Here is a 20,936-nt window from a genome sequence, read left to right as displayed (position 1 = left end):
GATCTACAAAGAACTTCTCAAACTCAACCCCAAAAACAGTCAAGTCAAAAAATGGGCAGAATACTTGAACAGACACTTCTCCAAAGTGGTTTGAAATCCTAACGGGACAATAATCAAATGGAAAGTTGAAAGTAATTTCTCTAGCACTGCAGAGATTAAACGAACTCCTTCATATGTGCTGCCCTAACGAATCTCAAGTATCAGGAGAGTACAAAACCGTCAAGAACCAAGGTGAAAAACATCTATTCAAATGAAATTCCAGTGATTCCGTGCTATCACTAACTCTGCTATCAGGCTTACTATATCCCTGCTCCTCTCAGCCTGGGGGTCACATTTGCTATAGGGAAACATCCAAGCAGCAGCGCTCACATTCTACACTTCCAGGAGTGGTTTTGTAGTCTTAGTAAACCTTAAACCTCCACGGGGCTCACCGCCTTCCTAAGCCAAGGACCCAAATGCACTTTTAGTGACCAGAAAAGGAACAAAACAAAACACTCAGCCAACAAATAGACATAAAGGCAATCTCTAATGCTTATCCTGTGTTTTTCCCAATTTCAGCATTTTTACAGATAGCAGCAACCCACAAAATAGTAGCAAGCAACCGTGATATTACAGTACTGGGTCCTCAAACCAGCAAACTAGAAATGGCCAAATGACCCCGATGTACCAGAGTTAAAATAGCTTGCTCTAAAGGCTCAGTATACTGGGGCTGGTGATAAAAACTAATTTTCCATTAGATCAGTGGTGCTATATAATAGAGCAAAGCTATTCACAATCCCCGACAATAACTGCATTCTCATGAAAACCTGTGGCTGCAAGCTAACAATGATTAAAATATGAAGAAAAATGTACCTTGTGCTAGAATTACTGAAGTGTCCTTTGAAATAAGAATGAGGTTCAGTTCTTTATCTTCCTAATACACTGGGAAACAAGCCTAAACCCAAAATTACTGCTATTGCTGTACAAAAAAACTGCTTTAACAGTGGTTATAATGATGACTTGTGAAAATAACAGCTCACCATTTCATTTGTAACAGGCAACCGTTTACGAAGAAGGCAAGTCACTACTTCAACTATGGCATCATGAAGTTTAGGGAATCGCAACAACTCCTATATATGATGGAAGCAAAATAGAATAGACTGCTTTGTTTAAAGGAAAATTAAATAATCACTGAAATACTGAATTAGAATTTAAGCTACATTTAAGCATACTACTTCAAATCACTTTCCAATGAGGAAAATGCATATTTTAAGTTATTTTTAGCCCACCTTCCATGTTTCCTCCCACCATAAGAAACCAGCACTTCCAGCCGACACATGAGACATCTCGCAGTTACCTGTGTACTGTAATTGCTACAGTGCTGAATGATCCTTTGCATTTCCTCATGAACCAGTTCCACACAACGCAGGCTGGGTTCTTCCAGACGTTTGATTTGCCGCTTGACCAGTAACTCAAATGAAACTTCAGGCACAAACAAAGCAGGACGAGGACCCTAGAAAAATTTCTGAGCTCTTATTACAGCTATACAAAATTTCAGTTCTTCCCTAGGTTAAAATAAATGATGTTTTTTGGTATTTTTCATGAAAAGTGCTTCATAATATCAGGTACGAGAACAAAAATAAAATTCATTTAAAAAGACAGTGCTAATGGGTTAAAAATTATAATAAACCTTTAACCTCTTTTTAAAAAAATCTAAAAATTAAGTATACTCACAGTAGCATTTCTAATGGCGGTCAAAATGTCAATAGTGTTAAGGCCACCTAGCGGGTCAACAGATTCTAAAGTTCGCCCAAAAGTCTCATGGAAAATATAACATATCCTAGCACCACCGCATCTGAAAGGCAATGAAGTACACGGTTCCCATTATTTACTAAAAGGGAAAGAAGCTACAAGTTAAAAGTCTTCCTATTAAGATTTTAAGGTCTTGTTTTCTGAGACAGTCTCAGTTAAATAATTACATTTAGATCATTTCCTTGTGTTCTCAACTCCATTATGAACGAGTTTCTAATTTTTTCTTTTAAAGAAGAGTCATTCCACAAAAAGCATTTGTCAAATGTATATGTATGTGTTTGCGTGCAAAGACACAAACACACACACAGAGTAAATATTCTGCCAAAAAACACCAGTTTACTAGGAACTACTAAACATCTTTTCTCTGCCCTAGTTTTCTACGAGTACAAGCTTTTTAAAAGACAATAAACAGTATCTTATTATTTGTTTATTCAGAATTTACAGGAGAAATGGACAAACTTTTCCTTGTATGAAGGGCCAGCCAGTAAATAGTTTAGGCTTTTCAGGCCATACAGTTTCTGTCAAAACGACTCCACTCTACCACTGAGCAAAAATGCAGCTATAGACAAAATATAAACAAATAAGCACAGCTGTGTTCCAATAAAACTTATGCACACTAGAATATGGTTTCTGCATAATTTTAACATCATGAAATATTCTTTGAATTTTTTCCAACCATTTAAAAATGTAAAAATCCTTCTTAGCCAATGGGCTACATTTTGCTCCTGCTTTAAACAAATTAACTCTCTATTAAGCACTATACTTTCTTACAGTTGTCTAAGCAGAAGGTACAAGCCTACCATTATGCTAAGTGAAATAAGCTGGACACAAAAAGACAAATATTGTATGATTCCCCTCATATAAAATATCTAGAATTAGCCAATTCAGAGAGACAGAAAGTAAATTAGAGGTTACCAGGGACGGAAGGAAGAAGAAACAGAGAGATACTGCTTAATGGATACACAGTTTCTGTTGGAGTGATAAAAAAATTTTAGAAATAGACACCATTTGATGATTGGACAATAGTGTGACTTTAATTGAATGCCATTAAATTATACTTAAAACGGATAAATTACCAGTCTGCCTCCAACCTTTCCCTTCTCCAAATAATCTTCCATAATGACTAGAATTATCATTCTAAAATGGATACTCCTCTGACTGAAAGTGTTTTACTTCTATAGCAGGAAGTTCTCCAAAATCTGAAGATACTGGATTTTCCACAATCTTATTCTTAGATGCCTTTGCTGCCTTGCCTCCTGTTATATCCCATCACTATACATGCAATTCTCTACATACACCCTGTATTATTCTTTCCTGTACCAAAGCCTAAAACACCCTTCTACTTATTGCCTCTCTAAATTCTATTCAGAGCCCAACCTAAACACATCTTTAGCTATGGCACACTCCCAGTCCTGAGAGAAATGTAAATTGGTCTCTCTTCAATGTTTTAAAGACTTAAATGATTACACAGATTATTTGCTTTATTAACTACTTATAAAACTCCCCATAGGGTGCCTGGGTGGCTCAGTGGGTTAAAACCTCTGCCTTCAGCTCAGGTCATGATCCCAGAGTCCTGGGATCAAGCCCCGCATCAGACTCTCTGCTCAGTGGGGAGCCTGCTTCCTCCTCTCTCTCTCTCTGCCTGCCTCTTTGTCTACTTGTGATCTCTGTCAAATAAATAAAATCTTAAAAAAAAAATTTATGTTATAAGCACATTTCTGGAGACATAAGTATTTAAATAAAAATACTTGATTATACGCCTGTTTGCCACATAATCGTGCCTTGTGTTACCTTGTTTTACCTTACCCACTAAGCTTTTTTTTTTTTTAAATATTTTATTTATTTATTTGACAGAGAGAGATTACAAGTAGGCAGAGAGGCAGGCAGAGAGAGAGAGGAGGAAGCAGGCTCCCTGCTGAGCAGAGAGCCCGATGTGGGACTCCATCCCAGGACCCTGAGATCATGACCTGAGCCGAAGGCAGCGGCTTAACCCACTGAGCCACCCAGGCGCCCCCCACTAAGCTTTTTAAAGGTTCATCTTAATAATCTTTATTTCCCTCAATATGCCATATATACCCTCAATATGCCATATATATATATGTATATATATATATATATATTCTCACAGAAAGTCTATCATTTTAAGCCAACTTATATATATATATTTAAAAAAAGATCTTAAGTAGGATGTTTTGTACTATTACGAGACCCTTCGTGATAGGTAATATGTTTGTTTGAGGTTTTGTTTTTAAAAATGTAGCACTTGACTTTTTGCCAAGTTAAAAAAAAAAAAAAGTATTACTCCAGTTGCAAAAAATATATAAAATAACCAACCATTCACCAATGAGTTCAATACTGTCTTTATGGAGTTAACACACATAAAAGGCCACCTGGGTCACACAAAAGTACATAGAATACTCAAACAAGTGTATGTATAATTTCACAAGTGGTGAAACTGAATAAGCTCTGGGTTGTACCGATTCTATTTTCTCATTTTGTTACTGTACTACAGTTATGTAAAATGTCAATACTGGGGAAGATGGGGTGAAGGATTAACAGGACCTAGGAAGGTATATTTATTTGCAACTTCCTGGAAGTCTATAATTACTTCAAAATTAAAAGTTTTCTTTTTTTTTTTAAGTGAGTTCAGAGAAATGAACATTTTTATATACTGCTAGTAGTACAACAATACAATCTACTAACAGTATGACAACAGTAAGAAACATTGAGGATGTTCTTTCCCTTTGACACAGTAATTCCATTTTAGGAATTTCACCTAAGGGTTTACTCCAATACATGCCCCCAAAATAGTCCATCACAACACTGTTTACATATGTGTATGAATAAAAATGATCTATCAGTAGTAGAGTACTGGTTTAAGAAAAGAGAGTATATCTAAAAAGTCAAATGCCATGTAATTTTTTTTTTAAGATTTTATTTATTTTTTTGACAGGGAGAGAGGTCACACGTAGGCAGAGAGGCAGGCAGAAAGAGGCGGAAGCAGGCTCCCTACTCAGCAGAGAGCCCGATGCAGGGCTTGATCCCAGAAATCTGAGATCGTGAACTGAACTGAAGGCAGAGGCTTAACCCACTGAGCCACCCAGGCGCCCCAATGCCATGTAAAGTTTTAAGACTGAATACAGAAATGTATAATTAATATTAGCTGTTTGTGACAAGTTGATTTGAAGATATAATTCCAAAATAGCATGACAGTATTTTGATCTGATTTTTGAAATACAGACATTTATAATGTTTTACAGATGCTCAGAAAAATGTCTAGGTTCATGCCAAAATTAACAGAGACTCTGGATAGTGGAATTAAGTAATTTTGTCCTTCTATTCTTCTTATCTGATTTTTTTTCTTTCATGAAAAATTAAAGTGTGTCTGTTAAAGAAACAAACATTTAAAAAGTTAAATTACCAAGTATTTTTAAATGCTTATCAAAGTCTTGTTAAAAAAAAAAAAACCTGAAATTTTTACTGTGCTTTACCTGTTTACAAAGCATTTTCACACATACATCAGACATGATCCTATAATTTCTGCAAAATACTCTTCTGCAGATTATAAATCACAATCAGAGAATCTCAGAGTTAAAGTCACTGTTACAAAAGCTAAAGTAAGGGGCGTCTCGTTGGCTCAGTGGGTTAAGCCTCTGCCTTTGGCTCAGGTCATGATCACAGGGTCCTGGGATTGAGCCCCACATCGGGCTCTCTGCTCAGCGGGGAGCCTGCTTCCCGTCCCCCACCCACACCGCCCTGCCTGGCCTGCCTCTCTGCCTACTTGTAATCTCTCTGTCAAATAAATAAAATCTTTTAAAAAAGAAAAAAAAAGCTAAAGTAACCCAGCAGATTTGGTCAGGTAACCAAATCCACAGAGAAATTTTTTACTTACAGTTCTGAAGTTTCAATATATTTTGCAGTTCCTTCAATAGTGTTACAATATTCTGTGGCGAATTTGGTAATAAGTTGGAGTAAAGTAGCACTTTTATCATCCACAGGTTCACCATAGCTATTTAGGAGAGACTGATACTGAGCAGCTAGAACATTTATTCTTGTTTTCAGCTCTGGTAAGCAATCTCTGATGTGATGCATCAGTAACCTAATAAAAGGTTAGAAAGAAAGGATTTTAAAGTAAAACTATATTTTGAAGAACCAAACAAGTCAAATTTTTAAAATGCCAATAATAATAAAAGCTGTCAAATAATTTGTCCTGCCAGGAAATAATGCAATCTTGGGCTAGAAGTAAATACTTATTGGAAAAAAATGACATGAACAAAGACAACTTGATTAACACTTTTTAAACTTGCCTTCAACCCACCAAAATGTAGCATATGCTAGAGAACCAAATATAAATTGAAAAAATTTTGATTTCTGACTTCTCTTTTACAATGAGTACTTAGCACAGTGAAAAATCAATCTTATTAAGATCTAAGTCCATCAGCCTTTAATTTATTTAGGGAATAAGATAAAAGTAAGAGAAAACAGCTTTCATTTCAGTCATTTATAAATTACCTAGAAAGGTTTTCCAGTTCTTCTACCATAAGTGGGTATTAAGGATTCCAGGTAAATACTTCAAATTCTTTTTATGAATAAGAACAGAAGATACCCATTTAAAATAAGAATTGTTTATCTGAAAATTATACATTTTAGTTTAGTTCCTGAAATTCCAAGTGGAAATTAAGTCATCTGCTATCTAGTTCTATTACTAAAAGTAAATTGACTGTCAAGAACTTCATAATTAAGGCATTTTAAAAATTCCCTTGAGCATTCCTAGAATACATAATTTAATGCCAACCACCCAAATTAAAAGAAGACATCTACATTTTAAGGACCTACTGTACAAGAAACAAAACCTGAAACTGTACACATAAGAATGTTATGAAAATATAAGGAACTAAAAAATCAGAGTTTTCGGACACCTACTGGCAAACCAAAAGGACCTCATTTTCCAAAAGTAAAAACGTTACCTGTTTAGAGTCCTAGCAAGATACTTTGTTCCATTTCTATTAGCCAGAGATGGGTATTTCTTTTGAAGAAATGCATACTCATCTCGGATTGAATCAGTTACACTCTTCTTATTGTTAATGTCCAGCTGGCTCCTAGGGTTGAAAAATAACAAACTGTTTAATTAAAAGTCAACTGTGTCCTCTGCATACCTTAGATGATGATGGTAGCACTGGACATTGTAGTAATGCCTGATATGGACTGTGTTATCTAATTCTTGTAATAATTCTATGTAGTAGGTATTGGCCCATTTTACAGCAAAGGATGCAAGGCTCAGGGACATTAACCGACCCAGGGTTACATGTTAAGCACTTCCACCAAGAGTCAATCTTTGACTTGTAATACCTGAATAGTTTATGACTCACTGGTACCATTAACTACGGTCAAAAGCAGTACTCTGAAGTAACAGGGATAGACAAGTAAAAAAAAAGTATGACTATGACAACCAGCTGTGCATTTTACCCATATATAGACAACTAATTTCTACCAAAAATAATTACTTAAAGAGCAGTCATTTACAAATGCAACAGTTTTATACCATGAAAAGAGAGTGGAGGATTAAAAAAAACTGAAGTACGGGTGACGTAGGATATATGAATAAAGCAGACACTGTAAAGGGTCTTTGGTATCACTCAGATGTAAAATGTAAGTGTAAAAACATTTTCATTTAGAAAAGGCCTGAGACCCAGGTGTCATTTAAATCAATGTTATATAGCTAGTTTATGGATAAACTATGAGTAGAAACCCAGATCTCCTATTAATTAATATCAGTGCTTCCTACTTTATAGGCTTTCGACTAAGAGATCTTATTTGAAATCTGCTCTCACCATGTGACTTTGGTAGATGTATAACTTGAGTCTTCTGATTATAAAATAAATATCAATTCCTACCTCACAGAGATGTTCAAACTGCTCACAGGAGAGGGTCTAATGCATAGACACTCAATAGTAGTTTCCTTTCCATAATTATTGACACCAGCTATTTATAATTAGGACCTTTAATAAAATTTCTCCAAGTCACATCCTGGCACTTATGATGGATCACTAATGCCAGAGGTGTTAAATGAATTTATTAAAATCCTTCCACCATATTAACAAACTTTTTCTTAATCATGTGCAAATTAAATACATTTTTCTTTCCTTATCCAGTTCACTCCTCGTGTATAACATAATAGGCAGAAATTTTTCAAGCCTGGATATTAAATTTTCGTCCCATTTTATGGACTGCTTACTTTAAAAACACTTTCCATTACAAATGCCCACAGGAGGCTTTAGTGAATCTCTTTTCTTCCTTTACAGCAATGAATTCCTGGCAATACCAAGATTATAGTAAAAGGGGAAAAGAAGGATATCACATTTTAAAATGCTTTTAAAAATTCAGATTTGCTTTGAAATGGGAATGCTGCAATTCCTATTCTATTCTTGATTTCTAACCTGTTAACTACTCCAATTATTCCAAGTTTGACTGGAATAACTCTTCCCATCAATACATCCATGGCATCAGTACCCGCATCCATAAGGTCAAGTTTAGTGATTACAGCTAAGGTTCTGCGACCTGGTAAATGAAAAAAAAAAAAGAAAATGATCCATTAAATAAAGCTATTAGGTATTAATAAAAAAAAATCCTCATCTATAATCTCTCCTTAACATTACCTCTCATCATTTTGGTAATGCTTTTCTAACCTCTGCTGACAAATACTTTTTAGAAGCTAATTTTAGGGGCACTTGGGTGGCTCAGTTGTTAAGTGTCTGCCTTTAGCTCAGGTCATGATCCCAGGGTTCTGGGATCAAGCCCCGCATCAGGCTCCCTGCTTGGTGGGAAGACTGCTTCTCCCTCTGCCTGCCACTCCCCCTGCTTGTGTTCCCTCTCTTGCTGTGTCTGTCAAATAAATAAAAATAAAAAGATAAATAAATAAATAAATACTAATTTTAGGGAGACCTGGGTGGCTAAGTTATGATCTCAGGGTCATGAGATCAAGCCCCTCGTCAAGACTCCAGGCTCAGTGGGGAGTCTGCTTGTCCCTCTCCTCCGTCTTCCTGCTCCCTTCCTCCCTCCCTCCCACCTCTCAAATACATAAATAAAATCTTTAAAAAGAAAGAAAAAAAAAGGGTCACATGCTCTATTGACTGAGCCAGCCAGGTGCCCCTAGGGCTTATCTTTTAATCTAAAATGATGTGAGATAAAAATTTCTTAAAAACTTGAAATTTAAAAAAAAAAAAACTTTAAAAAGTTACTGTTATGGTTATTTTAAATTAGCAGTTTTAGCATTAACTTTTCCTACCAAATTTTTATTTCAAAGAAAGAAAAAAGAAACGTGACACAGCTCACAGCTCACAGAACCATCAAATACTCAGGGGAAAAAAAAAAGCTCCTGTATGGGGCAAAGCCACATTTATCAGCAGCAATAAGAACTACTCACCTACAAGCTGCCATTTTATATATACTAAGAGATGCACACCACAGCAGAAGTCAAATCCCATAAACTGATCCACAGTATGAACTAAATTGGGATTTATGAACATAATCCTTGGGGTTATGAATGCTTCATAAAAGGAGTTTACCTTTATTTCTAAGAATTCCCTCTGCCTTGTCTAAATGTTTCTTTCCTACCTCTGCAGAATATAGATACCATAATTTTCTACTATACCATAATAATCTACAATGATTACCTTTTATGACAGTTATTCTTAGAAGTCAGCCATCCAAAAATCTAAATCATTTTATTTATATAAAACAAACCCTCTTTGCAAAACCTGTTATAATGTTAAAATCATTAGGCAACTATTACAAATATGGACATTATATAAAGTGTTTTTGCCTTGACTATACAGGAACTAACCCATTAAAACTTTATTTTCCATCAGAATTTCTACTTGTAATTATAAGCAAAACAGGAACACATTATTTTTAAAATCTGTATTAATAGCTAGAAAAATTACTTTTAAAAATAAATATTTCTTTCTTGAGGGTAGATTTACCACTGTTAACCAACCATCTCATTCAATATTAACATCTGTCCTTACCATCTGGATCTACCTCTCTTGAAATCTTAAGTGCCTCTGATGTTGCCATATCTGTATTAGCAGCAGTGACAGCAAGGATGATGGAATTTGGATTACTGATGAACCGAAGAATGAGCTCTCTGATTTGAAGCTCAATATCCTTAGGTTGATCACCTACAGGCACCTAAACCAAACAGAGATGAGCAAGGAACTAATAATAAAAACCGACTGAGCTTCCCCCACCCGCATTTAATCTACAAAATAGAGGTATTACTCCATTCACAGATAGTTAAAATGAAGAAAGAATATACATTGAAAAAATTAAATTAAAAAAGAGTATACTAGTACTAGTGGAATATATGAATTTAGGGGTATGTGAAAGTCGCAAAATGTACCTCTTGCAAATATCAAGTTTACCATGTAAAGGACTGGTCAATGATAACTATATAGAGACAAAATTCATTTGTTCATTCAATTAACAAGTATTTGTTGGTAGCCTACTATATTTCAGGCACTGTTCTACATCATATATGTCACAGTAGTGATTTAAAAAAGACTGAAATTCCTGTCTTCACAGAATTTATATTTTAGCGATGAGAAGTAGACAATAAGCAAATAAATATATATATAGTATCCAGGTGGTGGTTGAACTGTAGAAAAAAATTAAGCAGAACAAGAAGCTAGGGAATGATTAGAAAAGATTATACTTGTAGTCTACGGCCATACCACCCTGAACGCGCCCGATCTAGTCTGATCTTGGAAGCTAAGCAGGGTCGGGCCTGGTTAGTACTTGGATGGGAGAAAAGATTATACTTGTAAATAAATAGGATTATGCTTTTAAATAGAGTAAAGAGGGAAGAAGTCACTCAGATAATGACATTCAAGAGAATGAGCAGATAGGGAACCTGCTTCTCCCTCTGCCTGCTGCTCCCTCTGCTTGTGTTTGTTTTCTCTCTGACAAATAAATAAATAAAATATTTTTTAAAAATAAAATAATTTTAAAAAAGAGAATGAGCAGGAACTGAAGCCAGTAAGGGAGAGGTACACACAGATATCTGGAGGAAGAATATTCCAGCAGAATGAACAGTAAGGGCTGAAAACTAGAGCAGAAGGAGTTAGAAGAACAGGGATACTTTCACTTTTAAGAACTTGAGCTTTGGGGCAACTGGGTGGCTCAGTGCGTTAAAGCCTCGGCGGCTCAGGTCATGATCCCAGGGCCTGGGATGGAGCCCTGCATCAGGCTCTCTGCTCAGCAGGGAGCCTGCTTCCCTTCCTCCTCTCTCTCTGCCTGCCTCTCTGCCTACTTGTGATCTCTGCCTGTCAAATAAATTTTAAAATCTTAAAAAAAAAAAAAAAAAAAAAGAACTTGAGCTTTTACTGTGAATGAAATGAAAAACCATTGGCGAGATTTTGAGCAAAGGAATGACACAACCTAATTTTCACCTTAATAGCATCATTCCGGCGGCTTACTTTACAGATTATGAGGAAGACCTATTAGGAGGTTATTGCAGTAATCAAGCTGACAGGGTAGTGGCTAGATCAGGATAGTAGCTATAAATTTTTAAGATATAATGGAGTTCTGTATATATTTTAAATATAAGAAGAGCCGAAAGAAGGATCTTCTGGGAAAGTAGGGTGTGGAATCAAAAGTGTCAAGGATGACTACAAACTTTCTGGCTAAGCAACTAATAGGAAAGACTTGTCAATTATTGAAGTAGGGGAGACTACAGAGTAAGGTTGAGGAACAGGTCAGCAATTTAGCATAAGACACATCAGTTTTAAATGCCTATTAGACACTTCAGTGTCAAATAGACAGTTGGATATATGAGTCTGGAGATGTTTACATGCTGTCAGCAAACAGACACTCATGTATTTAAAGCCATAGTTTGAATGAAATCATCAAGAGGGGTTAAGTGTACCCAACTGACAAGAGGTCTAAAAACAGCTCTGAGGTACTCACTCTGGAGAAAATGGGAGGAAAGAAACCAGCAAAAGAGAGAGAAGGAATGGCCAGTGAGACTGGAGAGAAACCTGGTATCCTGGAAACCAAGTAAAGAAAGTGTTTCAAGGAGAAGGGAATGGAGCTAATAGACCAAGTTGACTGGGGAAAAAAGAAAGCTGACTATTCTCATATGAGGTCAAGCAAAAACCACCACAACTGAAAACAAACATGACCAAATGCACAATGAGTAACAACTAATCTTTACCTTGGTCATTCCTGGCAAATCCACAAGTGTCAGATTGACAACATTGGGTGAAAAAATCTTAAGATGAATTGGCTCAGGGCTTACTCCCTAAAAATAAGTTTTAAAATACCCTGTTAAAATCACATTAAAATTTAGGTGAAATATAAATGCTAAAAAGTACACCACATTTCAAGTAGACAGACACTAGAAGTTTTTACATATGAATTAAACCATAAACATTTCAGTAATCAAAACCTGATGAAACACATGACAAGTAAGACAGACAGCCGCATAACAGGTGATAATTTTATCCAATTCTATCATTAATACACAAAATTTATTTCCCATGCATTACTTCACATGCTTTTCTCTTGATTCTAAACAGACACAACTTCTTAAATATGTTTAACAGACTTAGTGCTGAACAAAAAGAAAACTGTATTATTATCCAAATTTCCGACATTCTGGAGAAGACAGTGAGGCATGGAATAACAAGTTATCCAAATCAACCTGGCTCCTAATCTTTGAATATGAAGTAGCAAAAGTGTGTATTTTAAGAGATTCCCTGAAAAATTTATCCATATCTTAGATCTCTGAATTCAAGTAGAGAGAATCTGGATAGTGAGAGATACCTCTATTTTCTCTCCAGACTGAGATTATTATCCAGATCGCCTTCTCTTCACCACTGGCCCTCTACAAGTTTTAAAGCTGAGCCAGCTATAAGTAAAAAGGCACACAGAAAATATACATAACTTCTCTTTGCACATGCCCTGCCCTTCTTTATCCTTGAAAACATCCTCTCATCTTACCTACACCTTGAATCTTCTTTCATTAACCCAGTGAAAATTCTAATTTCCCAGTAGGCTTTTTTAGAACATCTTTTACTCTGAGTTCTATTAGATTACTCCGAACTACTTTTCTATTTCAAATACACCAATGTTCCAAAGTCATATGCTTATACTCAGCATACCTACTCAGGTATGTGTACTTCTCAGGTATTCCCTTTCATATCCAATACAAAGCTTTGCTCAATGCCTTTAAAAATTCCAATCTCACAGATATTTTAAATCCTTCAGGGCTTTATGTTAGGCATAGGAATTCATTTAGATATTTATACATATAAAATTACTTACATAAGATCAAAGTATCATTTACTTCATTACAAACATGACTTAGGAAAGGAGAGACTTTTCACAGATTTGGGGGTAAGGGACTTCTCATCCTTTGGACACTGTGGGTAAGAAAACCTGCTAGGTAAGTATATCACATCCCCACCACAAATTAAACATCTAATTGGTATATAGACTCAATCCTTCATGACATTCAGTTCAGTGTAACTAAAACTTTCCCTTCTGAAAGCAAAGTAGTGGATGTAGTCACATCCACTCTAAATTCTAGCCCTATGTAAAATTTCTATTTTAGTATATGTGCTGCCGAAGCAAGCACTGTAAAATTCCTAAATTCAGTAAATTCATGGGAATGCAGGAAAGAATTCAGACTGGTATTATGATTAACAACATCCCCAAAGTCAAGATTATCCCCAATACAATTACAGGACTAAGGACAATATAATCTAGTCCCTTACCACTTTTTCTGCTTCTATACAACATATTACTAGAAATTCAAGAAAGTATGGTAGCAGCAGCAGCAACTTGAAGGTTACCAGTTTAATAATGAATAAAGCTTAGTTGGTCAAAGAGATAAATATCCTGACTAGGCATAAAGAACTGATATGGCTCCCAAAATGCCTTTTTGTCAGGACAGCCTCTCCAGCACAGCATCTGAGAGATAAAAGGGCTCAATGAATATTTGCTGAATATTAATATTGGGCTAGGGCCCACTTGTGGGATTAAATGGCCTCTGGATAATACAAGAATGGAGGTTTATCAAAAATTTTTAAGGAAGGGAACAGAGAGAAAGTTAGCAAGAATAAACAAGGAGAGAAAACAGAAGCATTTATAGGAAGCAGTGACAGTGCCTGGTGTCAAGATTAATGGCATACTGAATACCTAATCTAGTTTAAATTCTCACAGTATTAGAAAACAGGAAAACAATTCAGTAGTTAATGTTAGTTTTTAATTTCACTGAAAAAAACCTCTCTCTTTGCTTTCCTAAGTGAATCTAGCCTTACTCAGGTAAGAAAGAGAGCTCTTCAAAATCTCAGAAGTTATATAATCCCTCTTGAGTTAGAGTACAGTCTATCAGAAGAAGATAACTTATTGTAGCAGTATTAAATAGAAAAATTATACAAGTGGTATGTACATCATAAGATTAAGAATAAACATCTAAATGAAATATCTTATAGTATATATAAGCTCTAAGAAACAAGTGGGGTTTTAAGTAAGGTTTTTATATATTTGTGAAAACCTCCATTAGTTTCAAATACCAGGACTAGGAATTTACAATACCCATCATACATTATATACAGAATACTCTCAATGAGGGGCACCTGGGTGGCTTAGTCATTAAGCATCTGCCTTCAGCTCAGGTCAGGATCCCAGGGTCCTGGGATCGAGCCCCGCATCAGGCTCCCTGCTCAGCGGGTGGAAGGCTGTTTTTCCCCCTCCGACTCCCCCTGCTTGTATTCCCCCTGCTTGTATTCCCTCTCTCGCTGTGTCTCTGTCAAATAAATAAATAAAATCTAAAAAAAACAAAAAACAACAAAAAAAGAAGAATCTCAATGATATATTTACTGACATTTCTATGTTCCAACTCTAAAAGATGCCTACCTTATTATTTCCTGAAATCCTTTCTGTTTCATTTTCAATTTCTTGTCGAATTTCATCAAAATCCGTGTAAAGCTAGAAATTATTGAAACAAAAAGCACAACACTCATAGCAAGCTCAACAGTTTTTAAGTGAGGGGTTAATAAATTTCAAAGAAGTCTATGAGTCTGCTTCACAGAATTAGTAAATTCTAACATAAACACATATTTTCTGAGCCAAGGAGTTTTATATGAGTTTTTCAAAGCTGCCTGATCCCACAAAAGTTAATTTCCAAATTACAATAAAGCTCAACTTAATGTGTTTTCCAAATAAACTGCTATGGTTAGAAATGTTACTAAGGGAAAATTTACTTTACAAGGAGCAGTGGCTTCAAGGTAATATACCACACCACCAATGATAAGGAACTAAATTACCAAGTACTTGTAAATTTTTCAAAAATGTTATTTCTTCATAATATTCTTGTGTGATCAATTACCTTATTTTTGGTGTGAAGAAATTTACCCCATTCTTCTGCTTCAACCCCTGAAAAAGAAAAACTCCATTTATTGGAAACTATGGGAACTACCTTTTTATCTCAGGAGTTCAAAAAGGCAACATAATTATCACTTGTTTCTATTTTGCCACTGACAAGCAGTATTTTAAGATCTACTAAATTGTACTTTCATATTTTAAAAACTGTATCCTGTATTTTAAGCAGTGACTATTTTCAGTTACTCACAGGTCTTCCTTTTGAAATCTAGATCCTACAAATAAAATTGTTCACTTCATATTTTGTATGTAACTATATCATAGCAAAAGTATATGCTTTGTTTTTAAGTATCTTACACATAAGCCGTTAATATAATGAAAGTAACTCAAGCAAATGGCTAAAAGAAAAACTAAATCCTACTGAGTAATGCGAAAAGCACACCTAATAGGTTTACACACATAAGGTAAAAGTTTGTAATATGTGAATGAAATAGCTATTAAATCCACTTTTTTAAAATTTGGTTTCCTACTGGCTACCTGTAAGTTACAACTTGGTATTCCTTTAAAGAGCTCTGTCAGTAGTGCATTCTGTGATTCATATGCATTTTCAAGGTAAATGTTCCCCCCTTGGAAGTGAACGTTAGAAAGAAATGAAATGAGTGTGTGTTGGGGAGGACGGTGGGACAGACGACTCTAGCAGAACTATTGCAGAGATGCTACTCTCCATGAAGTTTTCCAGTAATAGGTCTGTTCTTCCTGCACTTGCTGAAAAAAAAAGGAAAATATATTCACTGTAGGCCCTGTTTCAAGTGGTCTAAATCTTGGCGAGCAAGTTTTATTCTAGTTTTCTCAGAGAAACTAGACGTGTTTAATTGTACAAAGCTAACCTAACTGCCTTCCCTAAGCACAGCTATTTTGCTTTCACCAAATTTAGAGTTTTAAATGTCTTAATGAGTTTATGAATAATGCATTATCAGCCACTGAAATCAAAATAAAAATGACTAAAAGATTTTCAAATAAATATTGAAGAAAAACTTCTTTCTTTGGTGGAAATAAGGCAAATAAAACTGGATCCTTTTTGCAAGTAAAATGCTCACCTACTTGAAGCTTAGTACCTTCTTCCAAGAAGTCTCATTGGAGGACAGGAGTAATCTAGGTGAACAGAACTCACAGAGGCAAGTACTACATACCAAAGGGGTGTTTTTAATGTACCTTATTATATACAAGAGGCCTGGCTTAACAAGCATGTTCTTAAAAATAAAAATAAAATAAATTACATTCACCACCAAAAAAAGCCTGTATTCTGATGCAATGCCAAGAGGTAACAAGAACCACCTGCAATCAATGTAGATAGGCAAATAAAAATGGAAGAAAAATAATGCACACAGCCTGTAAGAGTACATAAGCACACATGCAGGCATACTAGAAAAAGAAGGGTCAAAAACAAATGGATAAAGGAAACCTTTAGAAAGGTGTCTTGAGTTTTTCCATGTAGCAGGGTCTGTAGTTAAAGAGAAACAGTACAGAATGAGAAGTTTAGTGCTTATCCCTAATATTTTAAACCTTTTTAAAAAATCAAATGTGCAGAAAAAAAAAAATCAAATGTGCAGAAACCTGAACACATTTCAAATGCACAGAGCATTCAATTATTCAAACTTTACAACTGTAATCCCACTACAATTAATTATAATTACAGGAATGTAGAGATTTTAAGTGATATAAATGAAGCATACTATGTGTCATAACTTACTGTTATTTTCCATTACAACTAATTGTGTTACCTCTGGTTTCTAGTTCTAACACAACTGGATTAAAATTAATTCACTCTTCAAAAATTTGCCTTAAATATTTGATATACTTGCTATCTATGACTATGAGAGAAGATAAATGGCCTGGGACAAAAAAAGCTACAAAGCATACCCAATGTATCTTTCAACACCTCGAAAGTAAATATATACAAGTATTTACCCTATTCACAAAGATTGAGCTATGTAAGGGATTTATTATGTTCTTTGAAATATATACTGAATTTAAAAGAACACAAACAATTTTGGTCTTTAATCAGCATGCTACTTCTGGATTTTGCCTAAAAAGAAATCTGAGGAGAGCTTGATTTATTTCTTAAAATATAGGAAAGATAATCATGAAGTTCAAAGTTCAAACGAAACCACCATCTTACTCTAAAACAGCATGAATATGTTTTTGTAAGATTTTTTTCAGAAAATTCTTTTACATTGGCAATAGGGGGTGCAAGCTAAGAAATTCAATACACTGACACCTCAATTATCCTATCTGGTTGGCAGAATGAAGGACTCAACATAGAATAAAATTTCCTGATAACTAAATTATGCTTATTAAACATTAAAATACTTTATTTTAGTCAGTTTTGATGGAGCTGTATCTAAAATGGGTTATACTACTCCATGTCATCCTAAAACACACTGCTCTTAAACAAACCTATTATTGATAATGTAGGCCTCTCTCATATAGCAAAGCCCTCTGAGGCTATAAATCTCTATACAAAATGGTTAGAGACTGATTTTTTCTTTTTTGAATTTTCCATCTGGTTATGTTTTCCTCCCTCTCTCCTCTCTGGTTATCAGACTGGAGGAAGTTCATACTCTTGTGGCTGTTTATCTGCTTCATTGTTTCTGATTTTCTCTGGGTTACAATGATTTATGATAAGGTAGACTGTTCATACTGAGGATAAAGAGACTCTGGTGAGACACTGAGGAACTATGCTAGTTATTAATAGGACATATGAAATTTAATACTCAAAACTTATTTAATCTATTTTGTGTTCTGGGTAGCTGAGCTGTCATTTTAAATGAGGTTTTACGTTTTGTGTAAAATATAAGCACTAAGCTTTGAAAATATATATAGAGCGGTTAAGATATGCAGATTTGCTGACCACCACCAAGAAGAGACACATCCAACAAAATACAGTGAACATACAGAGATACTGAGGAACTGACACTTCTGTAGCTGAAATGTACACCCTTTTCTCAAAACACTGCCCAGCTCTGCCAACAGTTTCTGAGAGGCATGGTATCTATCATCTGCCCTTTTCAGGGTGACTGAAAAAAATAAAAAGTTAAAAGAAAGAGACCTAATTAATGCCATATGGTTCCTTAAAGTTTAAGGTATTTGGTTGATGTGAAGACATAACTTAGTGGGAATGAAATTTTAAGTGTTATTCTATATATATGAAGCTGAACTGAACCATAGGTTACTACAAAACGACTAAGTTCAAGGCTCTAAATTTGAATAATACAGAAATATTACAGAAATGCAAAGTGATAAATAATATATCAAGACACTAATATAATTAAGAGGCTCTTACATGTCCTCTGGCAATTTATCAAAAAATATTACTTGTTAACACCTACAACTTCATTAACCTGCTTCAGTGATTAACTTTCTACACCACAATAGGGTTTTTTTAACTTCCTTTAAAAAAAATCAGGCTATCATCACCAACGCTCCTATAAAAATGGAAAAATAAAATACGAATTAAAGTAACTTCAATTTCATCAATACTATCATCCCTTCTTAGATCAGAATCTAAGAAATAGAATGAAAGTGCATTGTAAACAGATCTCTGCAGAAAAGCAACATGGTACACTACTGCAAATGTATTCATTAGAGCATTTTACAGTTTTATAAATAAGACAGAAAGTCTGAGCTACAAACTGAAGAAGATAAAATATATTATTTGCATCAAACATTCCAACCTCACTAATATAAATAGGACATATTCTTAATAAGCAATTTAATATCCATTTATAGACCTAGCATTTCTCAAAATATTTTCAGTTTAACCAAAGAAGGACTGCAATAAAGGACAGTGTATATTTTCTTATCTTAATATTCCACATTTACTATTGCAGGAATGGGTGGATCTGAAAAATCAGAATAGTATGTGCTATGCAGGCAAGGCTTGTCAAGAGAAAGATTGAAAAAAAAATAAAAATAAAATAACCAAACTCTTTCTAAAAATAATATTTTATTAGCTTAAAGGGCAAAAGATTCAAAATTAGCAAGTACATGAAAAGGGAAGGTGAGATAACACTGCTCTACTGAAAAGCAAAGTCGTTTTAATTGTATTTAAAATCTCTGAACTAAAACCTAGATTAAGTTTCTAATTCAAAGTTAAAAAATAAAAACATTGTTTTAAACACTAGGGAAAAAAACTTACTTATTATTAAAACACTCCAAAAGACACAAAAACTTTTTTTTTCTTTAAAATAATTGATTCCTATTTACCCAGTACCTCACTAAATCCTCCCTAAGCATTAATGACAGCTTACAATAAGGGGAATTACCAAAAAGGTACTACTCCAAACAAATCTACTCACGGTCCTCAAAAAAACAAAACTTAACGCTTTTTTCACAAGAGAAATGATGCATTCCACTTCTCTTTACAGGACTCCTGCTTTTGTTATAGCCACTGATTTGTCTAATCAATTCATGTATTTTTAAGCAAATTTTTCAAGCAAAAATGAGTAATTTTTAAACAATTTTTATTTCAATTCTAAAATTTACCATTTTCTTCTCCCGTTGTTTTTCGCTTATCTTCGGGTGAAACATGGACTAGTTGTAGAATGAGAGGTCTCCGGGTGACAATACCAGTGCCTCTGGGAAGCAGGTCCCTCCCCACTAGGCTTTCTAGCACTGAGCTCTTTCCACTGCTCTGAAAACAAAATACACAAGAGCAAAATTAGTTTCTCCACAGAGAGTGTTGGGGGGCGGGAGAGCAGGCAGGCAGAGGGAGAGGGAAAAGCAGGTTCCCCGTTAAGCAGAGAGCCCACACAAAGCTCAATTCCAGGACGCTGGGATCATGACCCAAGCCAAGGCAGATGCTTAACCAACTGAGCCAACCAGGTGTCCTCCTACAGATTTTTTTTTATAACTCAATAAAACTATACTAACAAAGCACCATACAAAGAAATTAAAGGAAAAATTATTGCAAAAATGTTTAAATAAAATTAAAGTTCAGTTACATTTTCTATTATATGAGATTTATTTCTTTATAATTAAAAAAAGAGAATATTAAAATTCCACTCTCAGGGCGCCTGGGTGGCTCAGTCATTAAGCATTGCCTTCCGCTCAGGTCATGATCCTCGGGCTCTGGAATCAAGCCGCACATCAGGCTCTCTGCTCAGCGGGAAGCCTGCTTCTCCCTCTCCCGCTTCCCCCTGCTTGTATTCCCTCTCTTGCTATTTCTCTCTCTGTCAAATAAATAAAATCTTTAAAAATAAATAAATAAAGTCCCATGACCCCCCCCAGGCCAAAATTTAAAAAATAAAGTCCCACTCTCCTAAAATTTTCCCACCTTTTTTGATACTCTCCCAACCAGGTTTTCAAAACCTGTATAATACTGGTATGTAACATTATGCCTATGAGAACATATTAATTTAAATGGGGTAGTTTTATAACCTGCTTTTATTTTTAATGTAGCAATCATGGATAATATTCCATATCAATATACTAATTTCTGCATTTAAAAGTTAAGTAGTATTCTACTGTTTGTAAAGCTAAACACTGACTTGGACATTTAAGTGGTTTTTGCTGGGTGCCTGGGTGGCTCAGTGGGTTAAGCCGTTGCCTTCGGCTCAGGTCATGATCTCAGGGTCCTGAGATCGAGTCCCACATCGGGCTCTCTGCTCAGCAAGGGGGCCTGCTTCCCTTCCTCTCTCTCTGCCTGCCTCTCTGTCTACTTGTGATCTCTGTCAAATAAATAAATAAAATCTTAAGTG

The 20,936-nt window shown here is 35.1% G+C and overlaps 1 protein-coding gene across 8 annotated transcripts in view; it reads right to left on the bottom strand.

Annotated features, from left to right (window-relative positions):
• Nucleotides 1–20,936, bottom strand: part of DNM1L (dynamin 1 like) — a 49,013-nt gene that overhangs the window by 10,713 nt on the left and 17,364 nt on the right. For 4 of the 8 annotated variants that reach the window (XM_044226509.1, XM_044226510.1, XM_044226505.1 and 1 more), the window contains exons 2-13: nt 19,723–19,870; nt 16,640–16,678; nt 15,185–15,231; nt 14,713–14,784; nt 12,005–12,091; nt 9,819–9,981; nt 8,229–8,349; nt 6,759–6,890; nt 5,684–5,890; nt 1,714–1,834; nt 1,337–1,492; nt 1,020–1,109 (exon numbers count right to left, since the gene is read on the bottom strand). In XM_044226509.1, the coding sequence (XP_044082444.1) occupies nt 1,020–1,109; nt 1,337–1,492; nt 1,714–1,834; nt 5,684–5,890; nt 6,759–6,890; nt 8,229–8,349; nt 9,819–9,981; nt 12,005–12,091; nt 14,713–14,784; nt 15,185–15,231; nt 16,640–16,678; nt 19,723–19,870 (1,383 nt within the window). The remainder of the gene's footprint in view (nt 1–1,019; nt 1,110–1,336; nt 1,493–1,713; nt 1,835–5,683; nt 5,891–6,758; nt 6,891–8,228; nt 8,350–9,818; nt 9,982–12,004; nt 12,092–14,712; nt 14,785–15,184; nt 15,232–16,639; nt 16,679–19,722; nt 19,871–20,936) is intronic. The other 4 variants (XM_044226503.1, XM_044226504.1, XM_044226507.1 and 1 more) reach the window with 1 other exon arrangement.

Source organism: Neovison vison, chromosome 12 (assembly GCF_020171115.1).
Source record: "Neovison vison isolate M4711 chromosome 12, ASM_NN_V1, whole genome shotgun sequence".
NCBI lineage: Eukaryota > Metazoa > Chordata > Mammalia > Carnivora > Mustelidae > Neogale > Neogale vison.
Note: the sequence above shows the minus strand (reverse complement) of the source record. Positions and strands in the feature narration are given on the sequence as shown.